This window comes from Phaenicophaeus curvirostris, chromosome 3 (genome assembly GCF_032191515.1).
Source record: "Phaenicophaeus curvirostris isolate KB17595 chromosome 3, BPBGC_Pcur_1.0, whole genome shotgun sequence".
NCBI classification, from domain to species: domain Eukaryota; kingdom Metazoa; phylum Chordata; class Aves; order Cuculiformes; family Cuculidae; genus Phaenicophaeus; species Phaenicophaeus curvirostris.
In genome coordinates this window covers 22,492,811-22,512,429 of record NC_091394.1, presented here as the reverse complement: position 1 = coordinate 22,512,429, position 19,619 = coordinate 22,492,811, and the positions used below count along the sequence as shown (strand labels likewise).

The 19,619-nt window shown below is 40.8% G+C and overlaps 1 protein-coding gene across 1 annotated transcript in view; it reads right to left on the bottom strand.

The window, feature by feature from the left end:
- Positions 1-2,008: 2,008 nt before the first annotated feature.
- The window catches only part of BASP1 (brain abundant membrane attached signal protein 1), a 48,396-nt gene continuing 30,785 nt past the window's right edge, over positions 2,009-19,619 (bottom strand). The window contains exon 2 of the mRNA XM_069853509.1: positions 2,009-3,034. Coding sequence (XP_069709610.1) covers positions 2,291-3,025 — 735 coding nt within the window. The 5' untranslated portion in view covers positions 3,026-3,034 and the 3' untranslated portion in view covers positions 2,009-2,290. The remainder of the gene's footprint in view (positions 3,035-19,619) is intronic.

Here is a 19,619-nt window from a genome sequence, read left to right as displayed (position 1 = left end):
TCATGAAAATTCATGGGGGATTTGTGGACAGAAGTTCTTGCTTTCCAGGACACATCTGCATTGGGAAACGATGGAGGGGTCTTCCAGATTTCCAGGAAAGCCACGAACTTGGCCATAGAAAGATGCTGTAGATTGTGACACCTACATGCACACAAAGCTTGGTGAACTACTGTGAATGTGTTACCTGCTTGGCCCCTTGCAGTCCTTCAGTTATTTCATCTACAAATGCCTGCTTCTTCATAAGCCAGAGTACTTAGCTGACTCTCTGTGCAAAAGAATGCACTTTATTTTTGACATGCTATGCATGCAGTTTACTCCTTCACATTAAGGATGCAAAAGCTTGATGGTGGTGTGAGATTCATCTAAGCGAATGACCTGATCTAAACTCAACAGAACTACTCCTGCCTGTTTCACTAAGCTTTCCAAGGGTGCACAAATGCACATCACAGTACAGGAACTTTGTGTTTCTGAATAAATTACAGGATAAGAATTACGGAAGTCTCTAGACTGAATTATCCTCACTGCATGGAGAGAGTGTATGAAATAACTTATATAATTTTAAAATACCTTTTCCCTTATTTACTAAATACAAGTCCACTTGTCCCTTTGGTAGGTGTACAAGCTGTGTTTTTCTCTTTACCACCACCCACTTGCCTGTGAACATCTGCTCAGCCTAAGACCTTACTGATGGGCAGATCAAATATGCTTCTTTAACCAGTTTTGTGAATCCTGGGATCTGCACAGAAATCTTTGTCTGTACCCTGAAAGGACACCACTCAGCAGAAACTGCAATTATTCAGCAGTTGTGCTGAATAAAAATGGGACAAACAGGCAAAACTATTGAAACATGTTTTTTATGCTCAGCTAAACTCTGCTCAGCTATACAAGGTTACCCATATCTGAAATACACAGAAATGGCCTTTTGTGGCAGCTGTGGTTCATCTCCTGCACAATGGCAATGGAGAAAAGAATGAGTGCATCAGCACTAGGAATATTTTAATAGGACTAGGATTAAATTTAATTGCCTCATTTTAAAAGATCAGTTTATCAAATCCGCTGTCTTACTCCCAATTAAAACCCAGTCAGCATGCCTCCAGTGCTTTAAAATAGCAAGAGAGCATTTTTTCCACATGTTAAGGCAGGCAAAAGCCATTGCTCCTTTGTCTGGAATAAAAGGTAGATGAGATGTGTTGTTCATTTGCCATTTCTTGCAACATTACCTGTGAATGTTTGTGGCTGTTGAAATAGGATTTTATGGCATGGCAGCATGTTTCTAGGAGTATGACTCTGATGATTCTTTACCTCTACTTCACTACAAATAGGAGAATAAGAAGCCCCAGATGTAACACTTCTCTGAGTGTAAGAATCTCCTTCATCAAGCTCCCAAGGGGATTTAACCAGTCTTTACACTTTTATATTTTTTTAAATTATTTAACTTTTATTACTGTTGCACCATTTATACAATTACATATAATTTCAATGCATCCATTGTACATTTTGTTTTTTTCATTTGTTTCCAATGAGTGTGTGTTGGTGTCTGTGACACAGAATGGAAGAGAAACTGGAACTGCAATGAACGCAGACTTTTTCATTTCCACTGACCAATAAACAGAACTACAGGTGCACCCAACCACGGACATGCATTAACTCGTCATGAGAAATCTAGGTAGGCTAAGTAGGATGAGAATGCTTTTTACTCCCAAAAAATATTTGGAGAGGAAGGATTGGAGGATTGGCATTGAGAAATATGTGGACAGCTAAGTGGGTTTTGTCTGAAAGTTGGCATTCATCCACTGCATAAAAAAAATATCAAAATAAGAAAGGCTGTAAAAAAAAAACCACGGAAAATACTGCTTTCATAAAGATCTGATTGCCTTGGCACAAACCCAGTGGGCAGAATCAAACGCATCACTCCCAAACCCCATTACAGAACAAAAAGAAGATTTTGATACACTGGTGGAGTGCATTTACAGCAGTTCAGATACAAAAGATGTGCTGTACTTTCAGACATCCATTTATTTTACTTTTTTTTTTTAAATCCAGGACTTGTGTCAAGTTGACAGAAAGTATATTAGATATTTCCCCACAAAAATACTATTTGGATTCTCCCCCCTCCCTCCCTCCCAACTTGATGGGACATCCTTTTTGATTTTTCTTTTTCTTTTTTTTCTCCTTTTCTTTCTGGGCAATACATATTTGTTATTTCAGATCTGAAACAAGTTAGTATAGCTGAAAAAATAAAAAAAAGACACAGGTTGTTTTAAGTGGTTGTTTCAACAGGCTGTCCAATTTAATCTTGCACTGCTATGGTTTGATCCGAATTAGTCGCTGGAACTTCAGAAGGTTTCGCTTCCTCTGGTGGGGCTGCAGGGTCTGAGGCCTTAGCAGTGGAACTAGGTGCTGCTGTTGCTGCCGCGGTCTCCTTGGAAGAAGGTGCAGCCTCGCTGCTGCTAGGTTTTGAGTCTGAAGCTGGGGCCACTTCACTTTTAGTTTCTTGGGCTGCAGGCGCTGTGGGAGCCTCAGTCTTTTTGGCTTCCCCTTCATCTTTGCTCTTGTCATCTGCTTTACTGGGAGCTGTGGCTTCTGAAGGCTGGGAAGCTTTTGCCTCGTTGCTAGGCTCAGAAGTTTTGGGTGCTTCGCTACTGGCAGCTGGAGCAGAGGCTGCAGTTGGCTCCTCTTGCTTGGGTGCCGGTTCGTTGCTCTTCTGTGGCTCTACTTTTCCGTCAACAACAGACTCTGATTTCTCTGGTTCTGGTTTCTGGGTTTCTTCCTGGGTCACTGTTTTCTCCTTCTCTCCTTCTTTTTCTTCCGTCTTATTGGCAGCAACCTGAGTATCTTTTTCGCCCTTCTCCTCCTTGTTGTTCTCCTTCACTTCTGTGGTCTCTGTGGTTTGCTGGGCATCCTCAGCCTCTTTTGGAGTCTCCTCTTCCTCAGTTGCTGCTCCTTCAGCCTTCTTGTCTTTGTCTTTAGCTTTTTCATCATTGACACTGTATCCCTTCTTCTTCTTGCTCAGTTTGCCTCCCATGTTGGAGCTCTGTAACAGAAAAGATGAGGAGGTGGTTACTCAAAGCCCAGCATTTATCACTGAGAGAATCAAAATCAGATCAGCTGAGGGGAAGAGAAAAATTGATGCTGGCTTCTTGATAAGGAGACTACAACAGGTTTGGTCAGACATTATCAGTTCAATGCACTGATGCTGCTGAGCACCACTGCTGTTGAGATTACATCCTGCTCAGCCCTGCAGCATTTCAGCCTGCAAATCTCCTTCTGCCCTGTGCATAGTCCTTCTCTGAAACCCTCTAAACTTGGTTACTTTGAGGGGAAGGAGGAGCAGCAAGATGATGGAGGAGTAAGATACATGTCAGTCTCTTGTATCCTGCTAAAGCCAGAAGTGGAAAAGAGCCATATTTATATTCAGGTGAGGCACAAACTGTATTTGATTGTTGGTCTTGGCATCTACCCCTGGCTAACATAAAGTCCACTAAGCTTATCATTAAGGTTTGGAAAAATCAAAGCAAGCCTAGAGTCAGTGAGGAGGCTGACATTCTCAGTAAGACTGAAGACTGCATCTAGGCAACCCAGTGCCACTCCCTGTCACCTACACAGCCAGTTCCCTCTGTAGCTATAGCCTATGTCCAGGGCTGATGGTACCTGGAGGGCAGGAGCATGTGCCTCCCAAAAACAGAGGGGTGTAGAAGCAGAAGCAACTCCCAGGCAGGGCCATCCCCGGGCACAGAGCCCCCATTCAACCCCTTCCCACCCTGCAGTTCCCACAGACAGTGCCCACCATGAGCCCAACATTCCCTCACTGCCATTCATGGCAAGATGGGAAACAGAACCTGAAACACAGCAAGCCTGCAACCACTTTGCAAGACAATGGAAAAGACAATAAGAAGAAAACACTAACACTCCTGAATTCAGTCTTAGATGTAGCATGTGACATGAAGCAATAAAAAAACAGGTGAGGGGAAAGGAGCCATGCTTTGTGGCCTCTGCTCATGGTTTGCAAGCATGATAAGTGATCAGGCATGCAGTTCAGTTGTTTTAAAAGAAGTTGAGCATGTATGTAACCACATCATTCTTTATATACCCCTTGTGGTATTGGCTACCAGTAGGTAGTCTCATAGGTCCTATATTTTTTACACACTTGCCAAATTGTGGATACAAACCAGTAAAAATTCATAGGAGTGTTCACAGAAGGCTACCTAATAAGTAATTTTTAATGCCACTAAGAACTAGTTGTCTTTCCATAGATTTTCTGCTAACGCAGACAGAAGGCACTGACACAGCCTGATAACAGAATACCACACCTTAGACAAAAGAGAGATATTATGGTCAGCAAAGACCTTTCTGATTTCAATTCTCAAGAAGAGCAATATTCTAATACTGTTGAAGGGTTAGCACGCAGCTATACAAAATGGTAACTTAATGTTACCAAAACATTGTTTTGTTGTCTATTTTATCAGGAAAGGCAATAAAAGGATTACCTCCTACAGAGCCGCCACAACTGAGCAATCTAATCTCTACCTTCATAACAGAGCTGCTAGAATTTTGGGTATTTAGGGCAGACTATGGACATTAGTTTGTGATCTGATAAATTTACAGGCTTCTTGATACACCATAAATACTGTTCCAATTTATTGTTTATGTACGGTTACAACCAACTATTTTGAAAAGGCTTTACATGTCAGCAGTATCTGGGATTTATACTGAACTCACGTGTGCATCCCAATTTGCAATCCCTAATTAAGCCTGTATTTGTTTCCCAGCAATGCCCAGATACTGTGAGAATAATTTCATTTGCTGCGTCTTCTGTTTTTATCCAGATTTTGCTATTTCATGTTTAGTAACCCACCACAATTTGTATTTTCTTCCAGAAAAATCTTTTTAACCTCACATACACCTAGCTACAGAACGTTTATGCCGAAGGACCTTTAACAAGCAGAGAAGCACGCATGAGAGAAATGTGCTCTCAAACTATGAAAAGAAACATGCACTGTCTTTGCTCGGAGGTATACTGCGAAATCACTGTGTCTCAATTTGCATCACAGCCAGCTGGTGTGAGATACTGGAGCAGAAGATAGGGAAGAGGTTCAGGAACTATCAGTATGCTTTATTAGTAAATATTTACAGTTACAAAGGGACTTTCACCTTCCAGCATAGTTTCACCTACTTTATACAGAATAGATTCACTCCTTCTGACACTGAATCTTTCATCTCCCTGTTTAAAAGCCTTCTAGATCATCATTATAGCTATGCCAGGCTATCATGCAAAAGCACAGCAATCATCAGGGTCATCACGCAGCCCTCAGGGAGCAATGCTAGGAAGTTCATTCCCCCCTATATCTGAATTACAAATACGACTCCTCCTCTCCCCAGCCTTCTGATAACATATCTGGGCTTCCCTGTCACGTTCTTCAGAAACAGCCCCCACGTGCTCCACTGTCTCCACGTGCTCCCTGTCCCACCTGAACTATGTCTGAAGCACAGCTCTGAACGGTCCTGTGCAAAGCGTCTCAGGGTGCATCAGACACAAAGTAGACTTCTAAAAAGTATTTTAAAATTACAGCCAGCTACACCAGGAGGAGATACAGGTTGTAGATCAAGCCATTTAACCCTCTCTGTGACTGTAGTTGTCATTCTTGAAGGGATAATCCTGCCTGGTGCCACATGAAAGTCAATTTCAGTGAAATGTCTCATGAGGGAAACATTCAGCAAAGTGCATTAAGTCATTGTGGTATGTATCCAAATAGTGTTAAATCCACTCTGTATTACTACCTACATATTAACCCTTGCAATACTACAGACCTTTTTGATCTCCCCCCAACAAAGGACTAAAGTCTAACAAAAAAGACATTCCCTATCTGTCCCAGTGAGACTGATGGTCACGGCCCTATTGCTCAGCCTCTCCCACTTAACCTGTCTCTCCCTAACCCCCATAACCATTGCATCCACATTGTGAATGACAGACACAGAAAAAAAATTGCCCATGACTCTTTACTGTAGAGGCTAAAAACCCGTATGACATCAATTATTGGCACTGAGATTGACACACAGTGGTCTTGAACTAGCTCCAGCAGCTACCATCTGAGTGCAAAGCACATCCAAAATGAAGATCCTTGAAAACTTTGGTGCTGAGAACTATTCCTTTAAAGTTCCCCAGCATTCGCTGGCTGCACCTCTTCACTACCAGACTGAAAGTGTTCTAGAGAAAGATAGTCTAGAAGCAGATTTTATATAAGAAGTTGCAATATATTTGTTATTTTCACAGAACTTTGATGAACCAGTTGGCAAACCAGCACTTCAGAGTAGTAAGGTTAAATACAACATTTCAAAGTTATAATAGACATCATCTGGCTCTCAGTGTGCTCAGTATTCTTTGACTGTATAGCTACTCTCATGGAAGAAGAAACAAATCCACAAACTACTAAAGAGGACTTCTACAACAGGACCAAGGATTTCTTCCAATTCTAAGAGATGCTGTTTATTGCACTCATCCTGAAGTTTACAATCTACTGCAGAAAGCAGGAAGAGAACTGGAGAGTTTGCACTGTCTACATGTCACTCAAAGCACGTTTAAGCACTTTGAAAACTGAATATATTTTATCATCAGGATTTCCAGGCATAACAGCGTCAAAAAAAAAAAATGCCCATAAGATCATAATACAGCAGGAAAAAGAACTCATAAAACATTTTCGATTTTACACTTAAACATCAAGCTAATCTGGTGGAGATGTGCCTGGAACATAGACAACATACACTTGTACAGTTTGGAAAAGGAAATTTCATTTCCAAGATCTGTATTTCAAATTGTGATTATATAATGAAAAAGTCCCTAGAATTTGACTCTTAGTACCTCTCTCTCTCTCCTCTGTCAGTAAAGATTGCTCTGCTCAGTTAAAATTCTTATGTGCTTATAAACTCCTAAAAGTTTAATTTAGCAAACACTTTCAAACCCCATTAAAGAGTCTGGCTATTACAGGAATGGACTTGTTATCACCCTCATTCTCAGAACAGAGAACAGTTCATCAGGAAAGGACAAAACCACAGATATCACCTTTAAATTACATACTCTGAATGCCAAAGCTAAACACTCAAAGCTCCTGTTCAACTTCATGCAAACTGGGGTACCTCAGTCTACCTCCAGAAAAACCAGTTCAGGAAGACAATAGGTATCTTCTGAAATTCCACTGCCTTCAGCACAATGTAAGCACATGTGGTGGGTCAGGTCAAAGTAGCCCTTGCACAAGCCTGTTCCCAGACATGAATTATCTCACATTGCCTGCAGACAAGAGCTGTAAAATGCAGATCGCTCTCAAGGAAGGTTTTCAACACTCCAAACTAATGGAAATACCAACCCAAGAAATTGCCCCACCTCCTATCTGCTCAAAATAAATAAAAGATCTTGAAGATACCATTGAGTCTCTGTACCTCATTGATTTACCCTACAGCTCTGTTTTTTAAAAAGCCCTCAAGTTTTTATAAAAAGACGTATATAGGAACTTAAGGAAACAAGGGATTTCCAGACACAATTTTCAAAAGGTTTTCTGAAATTTTGTTGTTTCATTATAGGCAAAGGCTTTGCCATATTATCAATTCATATTAGCATCAACCTGAAATCACAAATACTTTATATATGCAACTCATCTTTGCACGTTGTGCAGAAAAAAAAAGCTATCTGGCTAGCAAGGAAGATTTTCCTAATAGAAATAAAATTTATCCATTCTTTAATCAAACAGTGGTGAAGACTTTGTGGGTTACATTGAAAGCAACTGTTGAGGACCCCTAACTTGGAGGATTGTGCAGCTGAAGAACCCAGAGACAGACAGTGACTGGATCCACTACGGAGTATGACTCTGGTCAGACAGCAGCACTGCTTTAGCTGTAGGAGAGTCTGCAGTAACAAATACATCAAGGTACCACCTTATCCAGTCTCCATGTGTGTCATGCTATATGAAAGCCACTTAAGTGAAGTATTGACCTACATGCTGCAGAGACGCTCTGTAGGAGCATGTCCCTAAATGTGGCACACCACATTTCTTTAAGCAAATACACCCTTAGCTTCTCAAGCTACAAAGCCATCTTGCAGAAAACATAAGCTAAACATGGACCAGTACAGTCTTGCCTCCCCATGTCAACAAGCAGCATGGAAAAGTGTTCTGCTGTACATAAACTCCCCACAGACCCCAGGTGAGGCCATGCTTCGTAGGCAGAGATGCCTTAGATACTGCCTAGTACAGACAGAAATAACACCACCTCTGTTCTTCTTAGACAATCATCTACAGCTGATCTATTCTTGTGTTGGCATTAGTTGATACTTTTCTATTGCTGGTTTCAAATCAGAATTGCACTGGTTTGGCCACAACTAGGGTTTTGTTTCAGTTATCTAACACGACACCACATTGCCCAGCAGCATAGGCACAACTGCAAGCACCTCATAAGCCATATTAAAAACTGAGTAACACACAAAACGCATAAAACAGGTTATTTTATCTATCATAGTGTATATGCTGCTCAGTCTTGTTCTGTCCATCCAATGCCCTGATTGCTTAAATTAAAAATAATGTCATCAATTTCTGTTTGCTCCATTTGCCCCATTCAGTCTACCAGTCTTCCTACAGACCTGAGACCCAGCTCGTGTTCAAAGCATTTCTCCTATTTGCAAATTAACTGCATACGTTCTTCTTGTTGAATAATAAAAGCAAATTTCAGACATGCTCATGCAGGTACACACATGCAGCCAAAAGTCAGCCTGCCCCAGTCTGAGATCCTAATCACACTATTGTTAGGCATGTGGTTGGAAGGGGAAACTCTGCTGTAAATACCTCTCTTGCAGAGACAGAGATTAATTTTAAAAGAACACCTTTTGTACAGTTTGCAGGCTTCAAAATAACCTGAAAGACTAAGCAAAAAATATAAGCACATGCCTCCTCCTTATTCTTCCCAAATTCCCACATCACTTTTGGATTTGTGCATAACTTCCCAGAAGCAGTTTAATAAATATTTTACACTAGACAAAGCTTTCTAATCTTTATTAAAAAAATAAGTTCTTAAATAGGAAATTATGAAAATTTCTGAGGCACTCTTACCTACTTTTATCAAACTGATCAGGTCCCTGAAACATGAACAGCCAAGGGAGACATGAGATTCCACACAGATTATTCCAGTTTTGGTCAGTGATTTTTTGCCTCCCTCAGATAGTCAAGACACCCCCACCGTGTCTAATTACAAAAAACCACAAGGTGATAAAAGCCTAGATAATGAGGCAATTTCCTTCTAATTCATGTTTTGCTCAAATTTGGTCCCTCCAGCACTATCTCTATCAAGGATCTCAATACCACAAATATGCTTGGCTTGCAGATCCCCGAACTGGGTTTTAGTGCCTCCGAAAGATATTCCAAATATGTAACAGTCAGATGCTATTAAGAACCGAAAACATTAGCCTCCTCCACATTACAATCCTAGTGAAAAGCCAGTATGGGAAGACCTCATTCCTGGAGGGAATGCATATTGAGTGAGGTTTTTTTTTCAAACTTAATACCTATAGCTTTTCTTTCTCTACTTTCATCCTGAAAAAAAAGAACACACAGTATGAGGTACATGAAGAGATTTAAAATTCATGCTTTCTATTAAAAAAAAATCCTTACTATATGATCCTTTTTTACATATTTTCCTCAACAGCAATTGTTCTCCACTATTTTTTGCATAAAGAGCAAGCTTACCTGCCATTGCCTTAACCAGGACATGAAAAGCTGCATGCACTTTTTGAAAAAGATTTTCACAGAATCACAGAATCATTAGGTTGGAAAAGACCCACAGGATCATCAAGTCCAACCATTCCTATCAAACATTAAACCATGCCCCTCAGCACATCATCCACCTGTCTTTTAAATGCCTCCAGGGAAGGTGACTCAATCACCTCCCTGGGCAGCCTGTTTCAGGGCCCAATGACCCTTTCTGTGAAAATATTCTTTCTGATGTCCAGCCTGAACTTCCCCTGGCAGAGCTTGAGGCCATCCCCCCTTGTCCTGTCCCCTGTCACTTGGGAGAAGAGGCCAGCTCCCTCCTCTCTACAACCTCCTTTCAGGTAGTTGTAGAGAGCAATGAGGTCTCCCCTCAGCCTCCTCTTCTCCAGGCTAAACAACCCCAGTTCCCTCAGCTGCTCCTCGTAAGACTTGTTCTCCAGCCCCTTCACCAGCTTTGTTGCTCTTCTCTAGACTCTAGACTCTCTCTAAACTGGAGAGGGGCAGATTTAGGCTTGACGTAAGTAAGAATTTCTTCACCATGAGAGTGTTGAGGCACTGGAACAGTTTGCCCAGGGAAGCTGTTGCTGCCCCATCCCTGGAGATGTTCAAGGCCAGGTTGGATGGGGCCTTGGGCAGCCTGATCTAGTGGAAGGTGTCCCTGCCCATGGCAGGAGGGTTGGAACTAGATGATCTTTATTGTCACTTCCAACCCAAACTATTCTATGATTCTGTGATTCAAAGTACCAGGCTTACAGGTTTCACTTTAGTCATTAGGGGAGGATTATCAAAATAACATGGAACCAGTGCATAACAATCACTGGCAAGAAAGGAGCATTAAGCATATGATTCCTGTTTCTGTCTTGCAAATATCTCTCTCCACCTTTTTTTACAGCTATGAATTTACACTTCTCTAATGGCTGTTCAAAATACCAAGATGTCTTCAGCAAGCTTTTATTAGACTGGTAATAGTCTCCAAAACTTGCGAAATGAGAGCTGTATTTTTTGACCCAGATGAAGAACTGTCGCTATGCATCAACAAATGCTGCCATGTCGAGTTTATTACTTTCCTTCAGTGCCACGTTTTTGGTAATAAACTAACACATATTCAGTGTGTCACAGATGGTTGAGAGGAAAGAGGCAGAGTTTGTACTTCGATTTCAGTGGTGCAAGATGGTAGAGTGGGTTGCACTCTCTAATAGAGAGTATATCATGTGTCCCCATATAATCATGGTTGGCTTTAAGAAATCCACTTTGAAAATATAATGTGTTTCTATTAATGCCAAAGTAAGAGCTATGCCAGGCAAAAAGCTGCACCACATCATGTGTTAAGCTGTTAGATATGTCAACTTGGATTCAAGACTCCTAGATCTAGATCGATTGCCTAAATTTCTTTCCGATGTCTTCATCGAGTATACTTTCTCTTCTCTTGTTCTTGCTTTTGGTTCAGGTTACATTAGGATGGCTGATCATCTCTGCTAAAGGGAAGGTTACATAAGACTGGAGGCTAACAAGTCCTTTTGGCAAGATGTAAAGTGAGCAGCTAGTGCAATGCATGAACTGCACTAAGAGATTTATGTTCAGACCATGCAAAGCAGAAATCTAATTAATAATGACTCATCCAGAACTATTCCAGCAGCTACCCAAAAAGGAGAAGAATAAACAATATAGCAGGAATGAAATGAAAACTAGAAATCAGGAAAAGTGATCAGGTGCATATCTCCTTTCAACAAAATAGCTTGTTTTTCTTTTCCATTTGAGCTTCAGTAGGATATCTGTCCATCTTAGAGCTATTGAATTTAAACTCACTACATGAAAGCAAAAGGAAATCAGCTTTTCATAGACAGCTGTGTAGTTGGTTGTAATCCCTTCCTCCCCACCCCGTGCTTGAGCACTGACTTGCATTTTGTGTCAACAAAAGCACTTAATACCTAATGTGGCCACAATTTAATTTCTGTAGTTTAGAATGCGTATCAGCTGCCTTAGATTATATTACCCTTGATATAGACTAGCCCTCCATCAAGGCTGTATGTATGCCAATTTGCAATTTTGGTCAACTCAGACCATATAACAGAAAGGAGCTTAATTTCCAAGACCCACATGCTGTACAGAAAGCTATTTATAGAGAACTCTTAAAGTCAGTCCTTCAGTTTAAAGAGCTTGCAGTCCATGGCTATTTGAAAAAATATTTACTCTAACCAAAGAAGGCAGGCAGACATCGATATAAAATATAAATGAGCTATTTCAGGATTAAAATGAGAGGTCTATCAAAGCAATGGAGACTTGAGAAGTATGGAAAATTGGTTTTCAGCTTTCAAGACTGAGCCATAAATAAAAAGAAAAAAACCATTAGAAAGGTTCTGTTAGCTCTTTCATCACTAATACATTTCAGTAGTAGTCCATGTTTCAAACCAGCACTTGGGTCTAATTTTGCTCTCTCCCATACCAGTACATACATGGAATCTATCTGTGGTCCAGGATGTCCATGTTTTAGAAGGAGTAAGAGGATATAAATTCATTTTAATGTCATAACAGAACACAGCTGCCAAGACTCCCAATAATAACTGACTTTTCCAAAGGTGTTTTTGTAATCACTTCTCCTAGTGGTGAGGTCAGACTGAGCAGCATTTCAGTTCATTTTTTTTCCCTTCCTGCACATGCAGGTTAGCTGGTGGGACAAGGCTCCTGCATTCCCCTACAAGATCTCATGAAGGAATGGGAAATGAGCCAGTGCCTCTGCTCTACTGCTTCAGCTCTGGCTCATGGAGTTTGGCAATTCATTTGCTTGAGGGGTGCAGGGAAGGAAATGTGCTTCATAAACTTTAAGATGCTTGCTGTCACAAGCCAAGAGGAATTCAGGTCTGCAAAAAATTATAAACGTATTTCTGCTCACTGCAGTTTTCTGGGCAATCTCCCCTCCTAAGCACAAGTTGAGCACTAAATTAACACATCCCAAACAAGGGGCCAGGTCTAAATATGATTCAAGTGCACAAAAGTCCCATATCCATATTGGGAAATATTACTTTCAAAGGTCTTACATCATTTCAAAAAAAAATGCTAAGTGAGCCAGTATCAAGAAATACATCTCAAGAAACACTTAACTATTTTTAGAGTATTTGCAACCCCAAATATTAATTTAAGTCGTTTACCTACCACAATATCTTAGTCACTTGTATTTCTTCTATTTTTATCACAGGTAACTGGTAAGAAGACCACAGTTAAGCTTCTTCTATGATTTATACATAAAACAGAATAAAAATCATTTTCCCCTAAATGGCCAATTTCACTGCCCACTTTGAACTCTGCAATTCTTCACTATAAAAGGTCAAGTCTTCTGTTTAAGTATTTATTAGGTTTTGAAAAGGAATTATTCAAAAAAAAGGTTTATTTTCAAAGTCTCATCCATGTGAATATGGGGGGCTACAAAGAGGGGTCCCTTTAGTCTAGCTGCCAGTGACTGAAAACTTCTCTCACATCACCTGCTTCTGGCAGAATCTGACATGAGCCAGCCTTCTACCCCCACAATCACAGCGTGTTCATTTGGGCAACGAGAACAGGAGTCATCTTCTCCAGGTAAAACTGCTATCTTAGAGCAGTGAAACAATATTCCTTGGTTTGAGCTTCTGGGAGCTGTTATCATATAAAGTGTACCATGGTAAACATGACAGAGAGGATCTTCAAAAAGCCCAAATCTTCAAAAGCCCAAACACAGAAATACGTTACTGCAATAAAGCAAGCTCATTCTTTATGACTCTTTTACTCCAACTCCCTGTCAGAGGAGGCTATTTTTTCTGCATATTGGCACTTTACTACACCACTGTCTCCAAAGTTCACAATTATATTGCATACATTACCATAACATAACGAGCAAGTCACTCATCTAGATTTTACAGTACTGTGCTTATATTGTAATATAGAGCTGTAAAGCATCTCTGAAAATTTTCAGATGCTGCTGAAAGCTCATTCTAGAACCAAGCTCCTTCGCATTTATGCCTCTAGGCTGAGAACATCTGGACATGGACATTTAGATTTGTAGCTCCAGATATGCACATTTCACTCAGTTTCAGTTCACTTGATGAGAAGGATTTTTTCTTAGGCTAAGAAGGCTCAGGTGTATCCAGATGGATAAAGATGAAGCTACTGCTTGGAAGCCATCTTAGTGCTTTATTAAAAACAGATATACGAGAACAAAGTAATTTTGCTTAAACAGAACATTGTGAATGCTTTTAACCTGCTTTCCCTAGGTTTTCAGCTGTTCGACTGACACGTGATAGTCAGTACTATGTTTATTCTATGCTTATTAATTAGATGCATGTCTTTGTTAAAAGAACTCCCTTTTACGAGCAATTATTCAAATTTGAACAGATACAAAAGGAAGCTCTAAACTGGTTCACTAACTTTCCAGGACCTTTTTAAAGGTCATGCAAATCTGAAAATTCTGAGTTATATTTGTCACAGATGTGAACTGCAGTAAGTACATTATTATAGCCATAGTAAGTCAAGAAAATTAGAAGCGTCTTCCTTTAATGTGTGATTAAATATCAACCTGAGGTAATAATGGTGCTGCTGGAGATGATGCTCAACAGAGCAAGATATGAAAGGACCACCTGCAAGAAATGGCAGGAATTAGGGATTTGAAGGGGTACAAGTTCCGTTAAATTCCCTTCAGTAGCAGCATTTTCACACTGTCTGCTGAAACTAGTCCATACTCTGGAGGTGCAGAAGTAAATTAAGATCAGCAGTGCAAATATTGGTAAATAATAACAGGGGAACAAAGAATGGCCAAGTAAGTCTCAATTCTTAGTACTTACACAGAGAGGCAAGCAGCCACAAAGGACTGCACTGCATGCTCAAAGTCACAAGTGGAATTCATGAACTTCTAACTTTGTACACATTGACTTTGATGTAATTTTTGTACTGACATTTTGGTGAGATTATAGTAAGTAAATGAAGGGCATATACATGTTGTTGCAGAGTCTTCTATTTTTATGCAGGTTACCCCTTGGCAATTACATAAAAAGGAGGCTTGTGAAAAAATCTCATACCAGTGCCTTCTGAGCAGGTTCACAAACAACCTGGTTTGTAGTCACTGGAAGGAAAACAAAATTATCTTCAAACCAAAAAAAAACTCAAAAAAAATTTCCATGTAAAAAAGTTCAAATAACTGTTACAGAAGAAGAAAAAAAACATTAAGAGGGTTTTTTTTCTTTTAAATTAAAAGAGAACTACTTTTATTATCGTATTTGTCAGAGGCCCGCTAAGAAAAATATTATGTATGCCAAAAAATCTTAAAGATCCTAGACTGAGAAAGAAGTGAGATTCAAGTAACTAAATAATGTGGGATCATAACTATATGACACTCAGTTTCAAATGAACTCAGTTTCTATGAACTCATGTGTAAGCTGTCAGCTTATAAATTTATCATAATCATAGAGTATTTGGAATTTTTTTAAGCATCAGCTGTAGTATCTATTACAAAAAATAACCTAAGCTTTCATTTCTAATCCTCATTTTAGCAAGAAAAGTCCTTAAAGGGTCCTAAACCCAGAAGGTATTTTTGATCTTGTGGTTTCTTACATCTTTCATTTTAAATGACCAGGACTGGAAACACTGCATGCTTACAAGGGCAGGAAGGTATCTGAAATATTCATTAAAAAAATTAATGTAAATTTATTTCAGACATTCGTACCTGTTAGTCTGGTATTCTGATAAATTCAAGAAACACAGTAACTCTTTAAATTTATTTTAAAATTTGTGTATTTCTCCTTAACATACTTTGTTCTGACAAGTTTATCTTATATATTCAGAAGTCAAGACATTTAGCACCATCTGAATTAAACCTGATAAAGGAGTGTACAACAAAGCTACAGAGAAGACAGAAGAACTGTGGATGGGAAAGAAGAGAATTGAGTCTCTGGTAACTGGGATGTCAGGAATGCAGCAATGTGATTCTGTCAAAATCAGTACAGGCAGAGAAAGGAGGTACTCCCAACAATTTTTCCTTTTTGAACATACATGGAGTATCCAAAATTGTCCTAAAAAATTAAATTAACTTTAAAATTGAGAAGTCAAGAACAATTTTGTTGTCTACAAGCTATCTACAGTGGATGACTGCAAGATGGTCTATGCTATTATCCCTCTATCTACTGAACTTCTGGTGTGTTTTGACATAAATTCCTTTGCTCATTCGCACTTAACTGATGGTTTTGGTGCTCTGACTGGCTTTCCAGCTGGAGCACTATAACAATCAGTTTATTTTATTTACGTTATTTATAGCATAAAATTAATCCACAAATAAAACATGGGAGTTTGAAATTGGCTGCTTGTTAGGCCATTTCAGCTATTTTGTCTGCATATTTTTGTCCATCTTCTTTTTCTATCTCTTTCCAATTTTTAACAGCTGGAATGTAACTATTTGCTATCAGGCTAGACTAAAGCAAAAGCAGTTCTAAAACTTGTTCAGAGTAACGTAGTGATATTACCTGCTATGCCAAGTAACTCAGATGATAGAAATCAATCTGTAATTTCAGTACTGCTAAAGAGATGGAAGTTCCCTCACCTTTTTTAAGTTCCAAATCTTATTTTCATGAGTTATACTTTAAAAATTCATTTAGGTGCTTTTGAGAGGTTTTCCTTATGATCTTTCCCTCAAAGATAACTACAGAAATGTTAGGACTTTAAACTAAAGTTGCTGGGGGAGGGGAATCTCAATCTGTCCTACTTCTACCAGTTTGATGCCAGTGCCAGCAATAGGTGCCCAGAACCTGGAGAAAGATCAGAGGTCAGCAGGAGAGCATCTGAAAAGCAGCACAAAGGAATTCCAGACACTCCACTCAGTAAACTAGCTTTATTGAGGGCCCAATTTAAATGCCTCTTTGCAAACACTCAAACTTTGGGGAATAAACAAAAGGAGGCAGAGATGTAGACATACTTGAAGGGCTATGACATTACTGGCATCACAGAGATGTGGTGAGGTGGCTCCTCTGACTGGAGCTTTAGAACAGAGGGATACAGGCTCTTGAGGAAGGACAGGCAAGGAATGCAAGGAGAAAGTGTCACCCCCTATGTCAATGACCAGCTGGACTGCATGGAGCTCCACCTGGGGATGGATGAAGAGCCAGCCAAGATCTTATGTGTCAGGATTACAGGAGAGGCAGTGACAGGTGACATTGTAGTGGGTGCCTGCTACAGTCCATCCAATCATTGAAGGAACCTGAAGGTGCATGGGAGATGATAAAATGCATCCAGAGTCCTGAGGGATATGGTGGATGAAATTGTTAAGCCATTATTCAGCATATTTGAGAAGTTGTGGCAGTTCAGTGAAGTTCCCATTGACTGGAAAAAGGGAAACATAACCCCCATTTTTTAAAAAGGGGAAGAAGACCTGGGGAACTACAGGCCAGTCAGTCTCACTGTCAGTCTCATGTGCCTGACATGGTCATGGACCTCCTGGAAACTCTGCTGAGGCACATGAAAAATAAGGAGGTGATTTTTGACAGCCAGCATGTCTGCACTAAGGTCAAATCCTGTCTGACAAATTTGGTGGCCTCCTACAATGGGGTCACAGCATTGGTGGTTAAAGGGAGAGTGACTGATGTCGTCTACCTAGGCTTGTGCAAAGTATTTGGCACTGTCCTGCACAACATCCTTGTCTCTAAGTTGGAGAGATATGGATTTGATGGATGGATCACTTGATGGATAAGGAACTGGTTGGATGGTTGCACTCAAAGAGTTATGGTCAACATCTCAATGTTCAAGCAGAGTCCAGCGACAAGTGGAGTTCCTCAGAGTTTGGTATTGGGACCAGAGCTGTTTAACTTCCTTGTCAGCAACAGGGACAGTGTGACTGAGGGTACTCTCAGCAGTTTGCTGGTTACACCAAGCTGTGTGGCATGGTCAACACACTGGAGGGGGATGCCGTCCAGAGGAACGTTGACAGGATTGAGAGGTGGGCCCCTGCAAACCTCATGAAGTTCAACAAGGCCAAGTGTAAAGTCGTGCACATGTGTCAGGGAAATGCCAAGCACAAATACATGCTGGGAGGAGAATGGATTGAGAGCAGCCTTGAGGGGAAGGATTTGAGGGTGTTGGTTAATGAGAAGCCCAACATGACCGCAAAACATGAGACTGTAGCCCAGAAAGACAATGGTTTCCTGAGCTGCATCACAAGAAGTATGACTAGGTTGAGGGAGGTGAATCTCCCCATCTTCTTTGCTCTCATGAGACCACACCTGGAATATCGAATCTAGCTCTGGGGCCCAAACATAAGAAAGACACGGACCTGTTGCAGCAAGTCCAGAGGAGGGCCATGAAGATGGCCAGAGGGCTGGAACACCTCCCATATGAAGAAAGGCTGAGAGAGATGGGGTTGTTCAGCTGGTAGAAGAGAAGGCTCTAGGGAGAACTTATTGCAGTCTTCCAGTGCCTAAAGGACCTACAAAAAAAGCTGGAGAGCTTTTACAAAGACATGCAGTCATAGGACAAAGGGTAATGGCTTAAAACTGAAAAGAGTAGTTTTAGGTCAGATATAAGTAAGATATTCGACATTATTAGAGTGATGAGACATGGGAACAGGTTGCCCAGAGAAGTCAGGTATGCTTCATCTCTGGTCAGGTTGGATGGAACTTTGAGCAATCTGATCTAGTGGAAGGTGCCCTTGCCCATGGCAGGGAGTTTGGAACTAGATGGTCTTTCAAGTCCTTTCCAACCCAAACCGTTCTACAAGTCTATGATAACAGTCCAAAGCAAGAATTTAGTCTTTACAAAATGATATCACTAAGAATAATTTTGCAGTTTCTCTTGAAGAACTACAAATTAATGCTTAGAAATGTTTAAAAAAAAAGTTAATCTGCAATGACTGTAATTCAGTACTTTCAAATTAGTTTTAAAATATTGATTTCTATTTAGGAGTCTGAAATTTATACAGAAAGACTCCTAAATAGATATCACCATTTGTTATCCCTACAAGTGAAGTCAGAAACTGGGTCAAAGAATGCTGAACCAGAGGTCTTGAACTTGGTTGGCTATGTTGAACCCCACATTCAACAATTTTTTTCAAAAGTCATGTGCTTCATATGCATCCGGCAGAGTCCAATGGCATGAGGTTTAACAAGGCCAAATGCCGGGTCCTGCACTTGGGGCACAACAACCCTGTGCAGTGCTACAGACTGGGAGAAGTCTGTCTAGAAAGCTGCCTGGAGGAGAGGGACCTGGGGGTGTTGGTTGACAGCCGACTGAATATGAGCCAGCAGTGTGCCCAGGTGGCCAAGAAGGCCAATGGCATCTTGGCTTGTATCAGAAACAGCGTGACCAGCAGGTCCAGGGAGGTTATCCTCCCTCTGTACTCGGCACTGGTGAGACCGCTCCTCGAATACTGTGCTCAGTTCTGGGCCCCTCACCACAAGAAGGATGTTGAGGCTCTGGAGAGAGTCCAGAGAAGAGCAACAAAGCTGGTGAAAGGGCTGGAGAACAGGCCTTATGAGGAACGGCTGAGAGAGCTGGGGTTGTTTAGCCTGGAGAAGAGGAGGCTGAGGGGTGACCTCATTGCTCTCTACAACTACCTGAAAGGACGTTGTAGAGAGGAGGGTGCTGGCCTCTTCTCCCAAGTGACAGGGGACAGGACAAGAGGGAATGGCCTCAAGCTCCGCCAGGGGAGGTTTAGGCTAGACGTTAGGAAAAAATTCTTTACAGAAAGGGTCATTGGGCACTGGAACAGGCTGCCCAGGGAGGTGGTTGAGTCACCTTCCCTGGAGGTGTTTAAGGCACGGGTGGACGAGGTGCTGAGGGATATGGTTTAGTGTTTGGTAGGAATGGTTGGACTCGGTGATCCGGTGGGTCTCTTCCAACCTGGTTATTCTGTGATTCTGTGATTCTGTG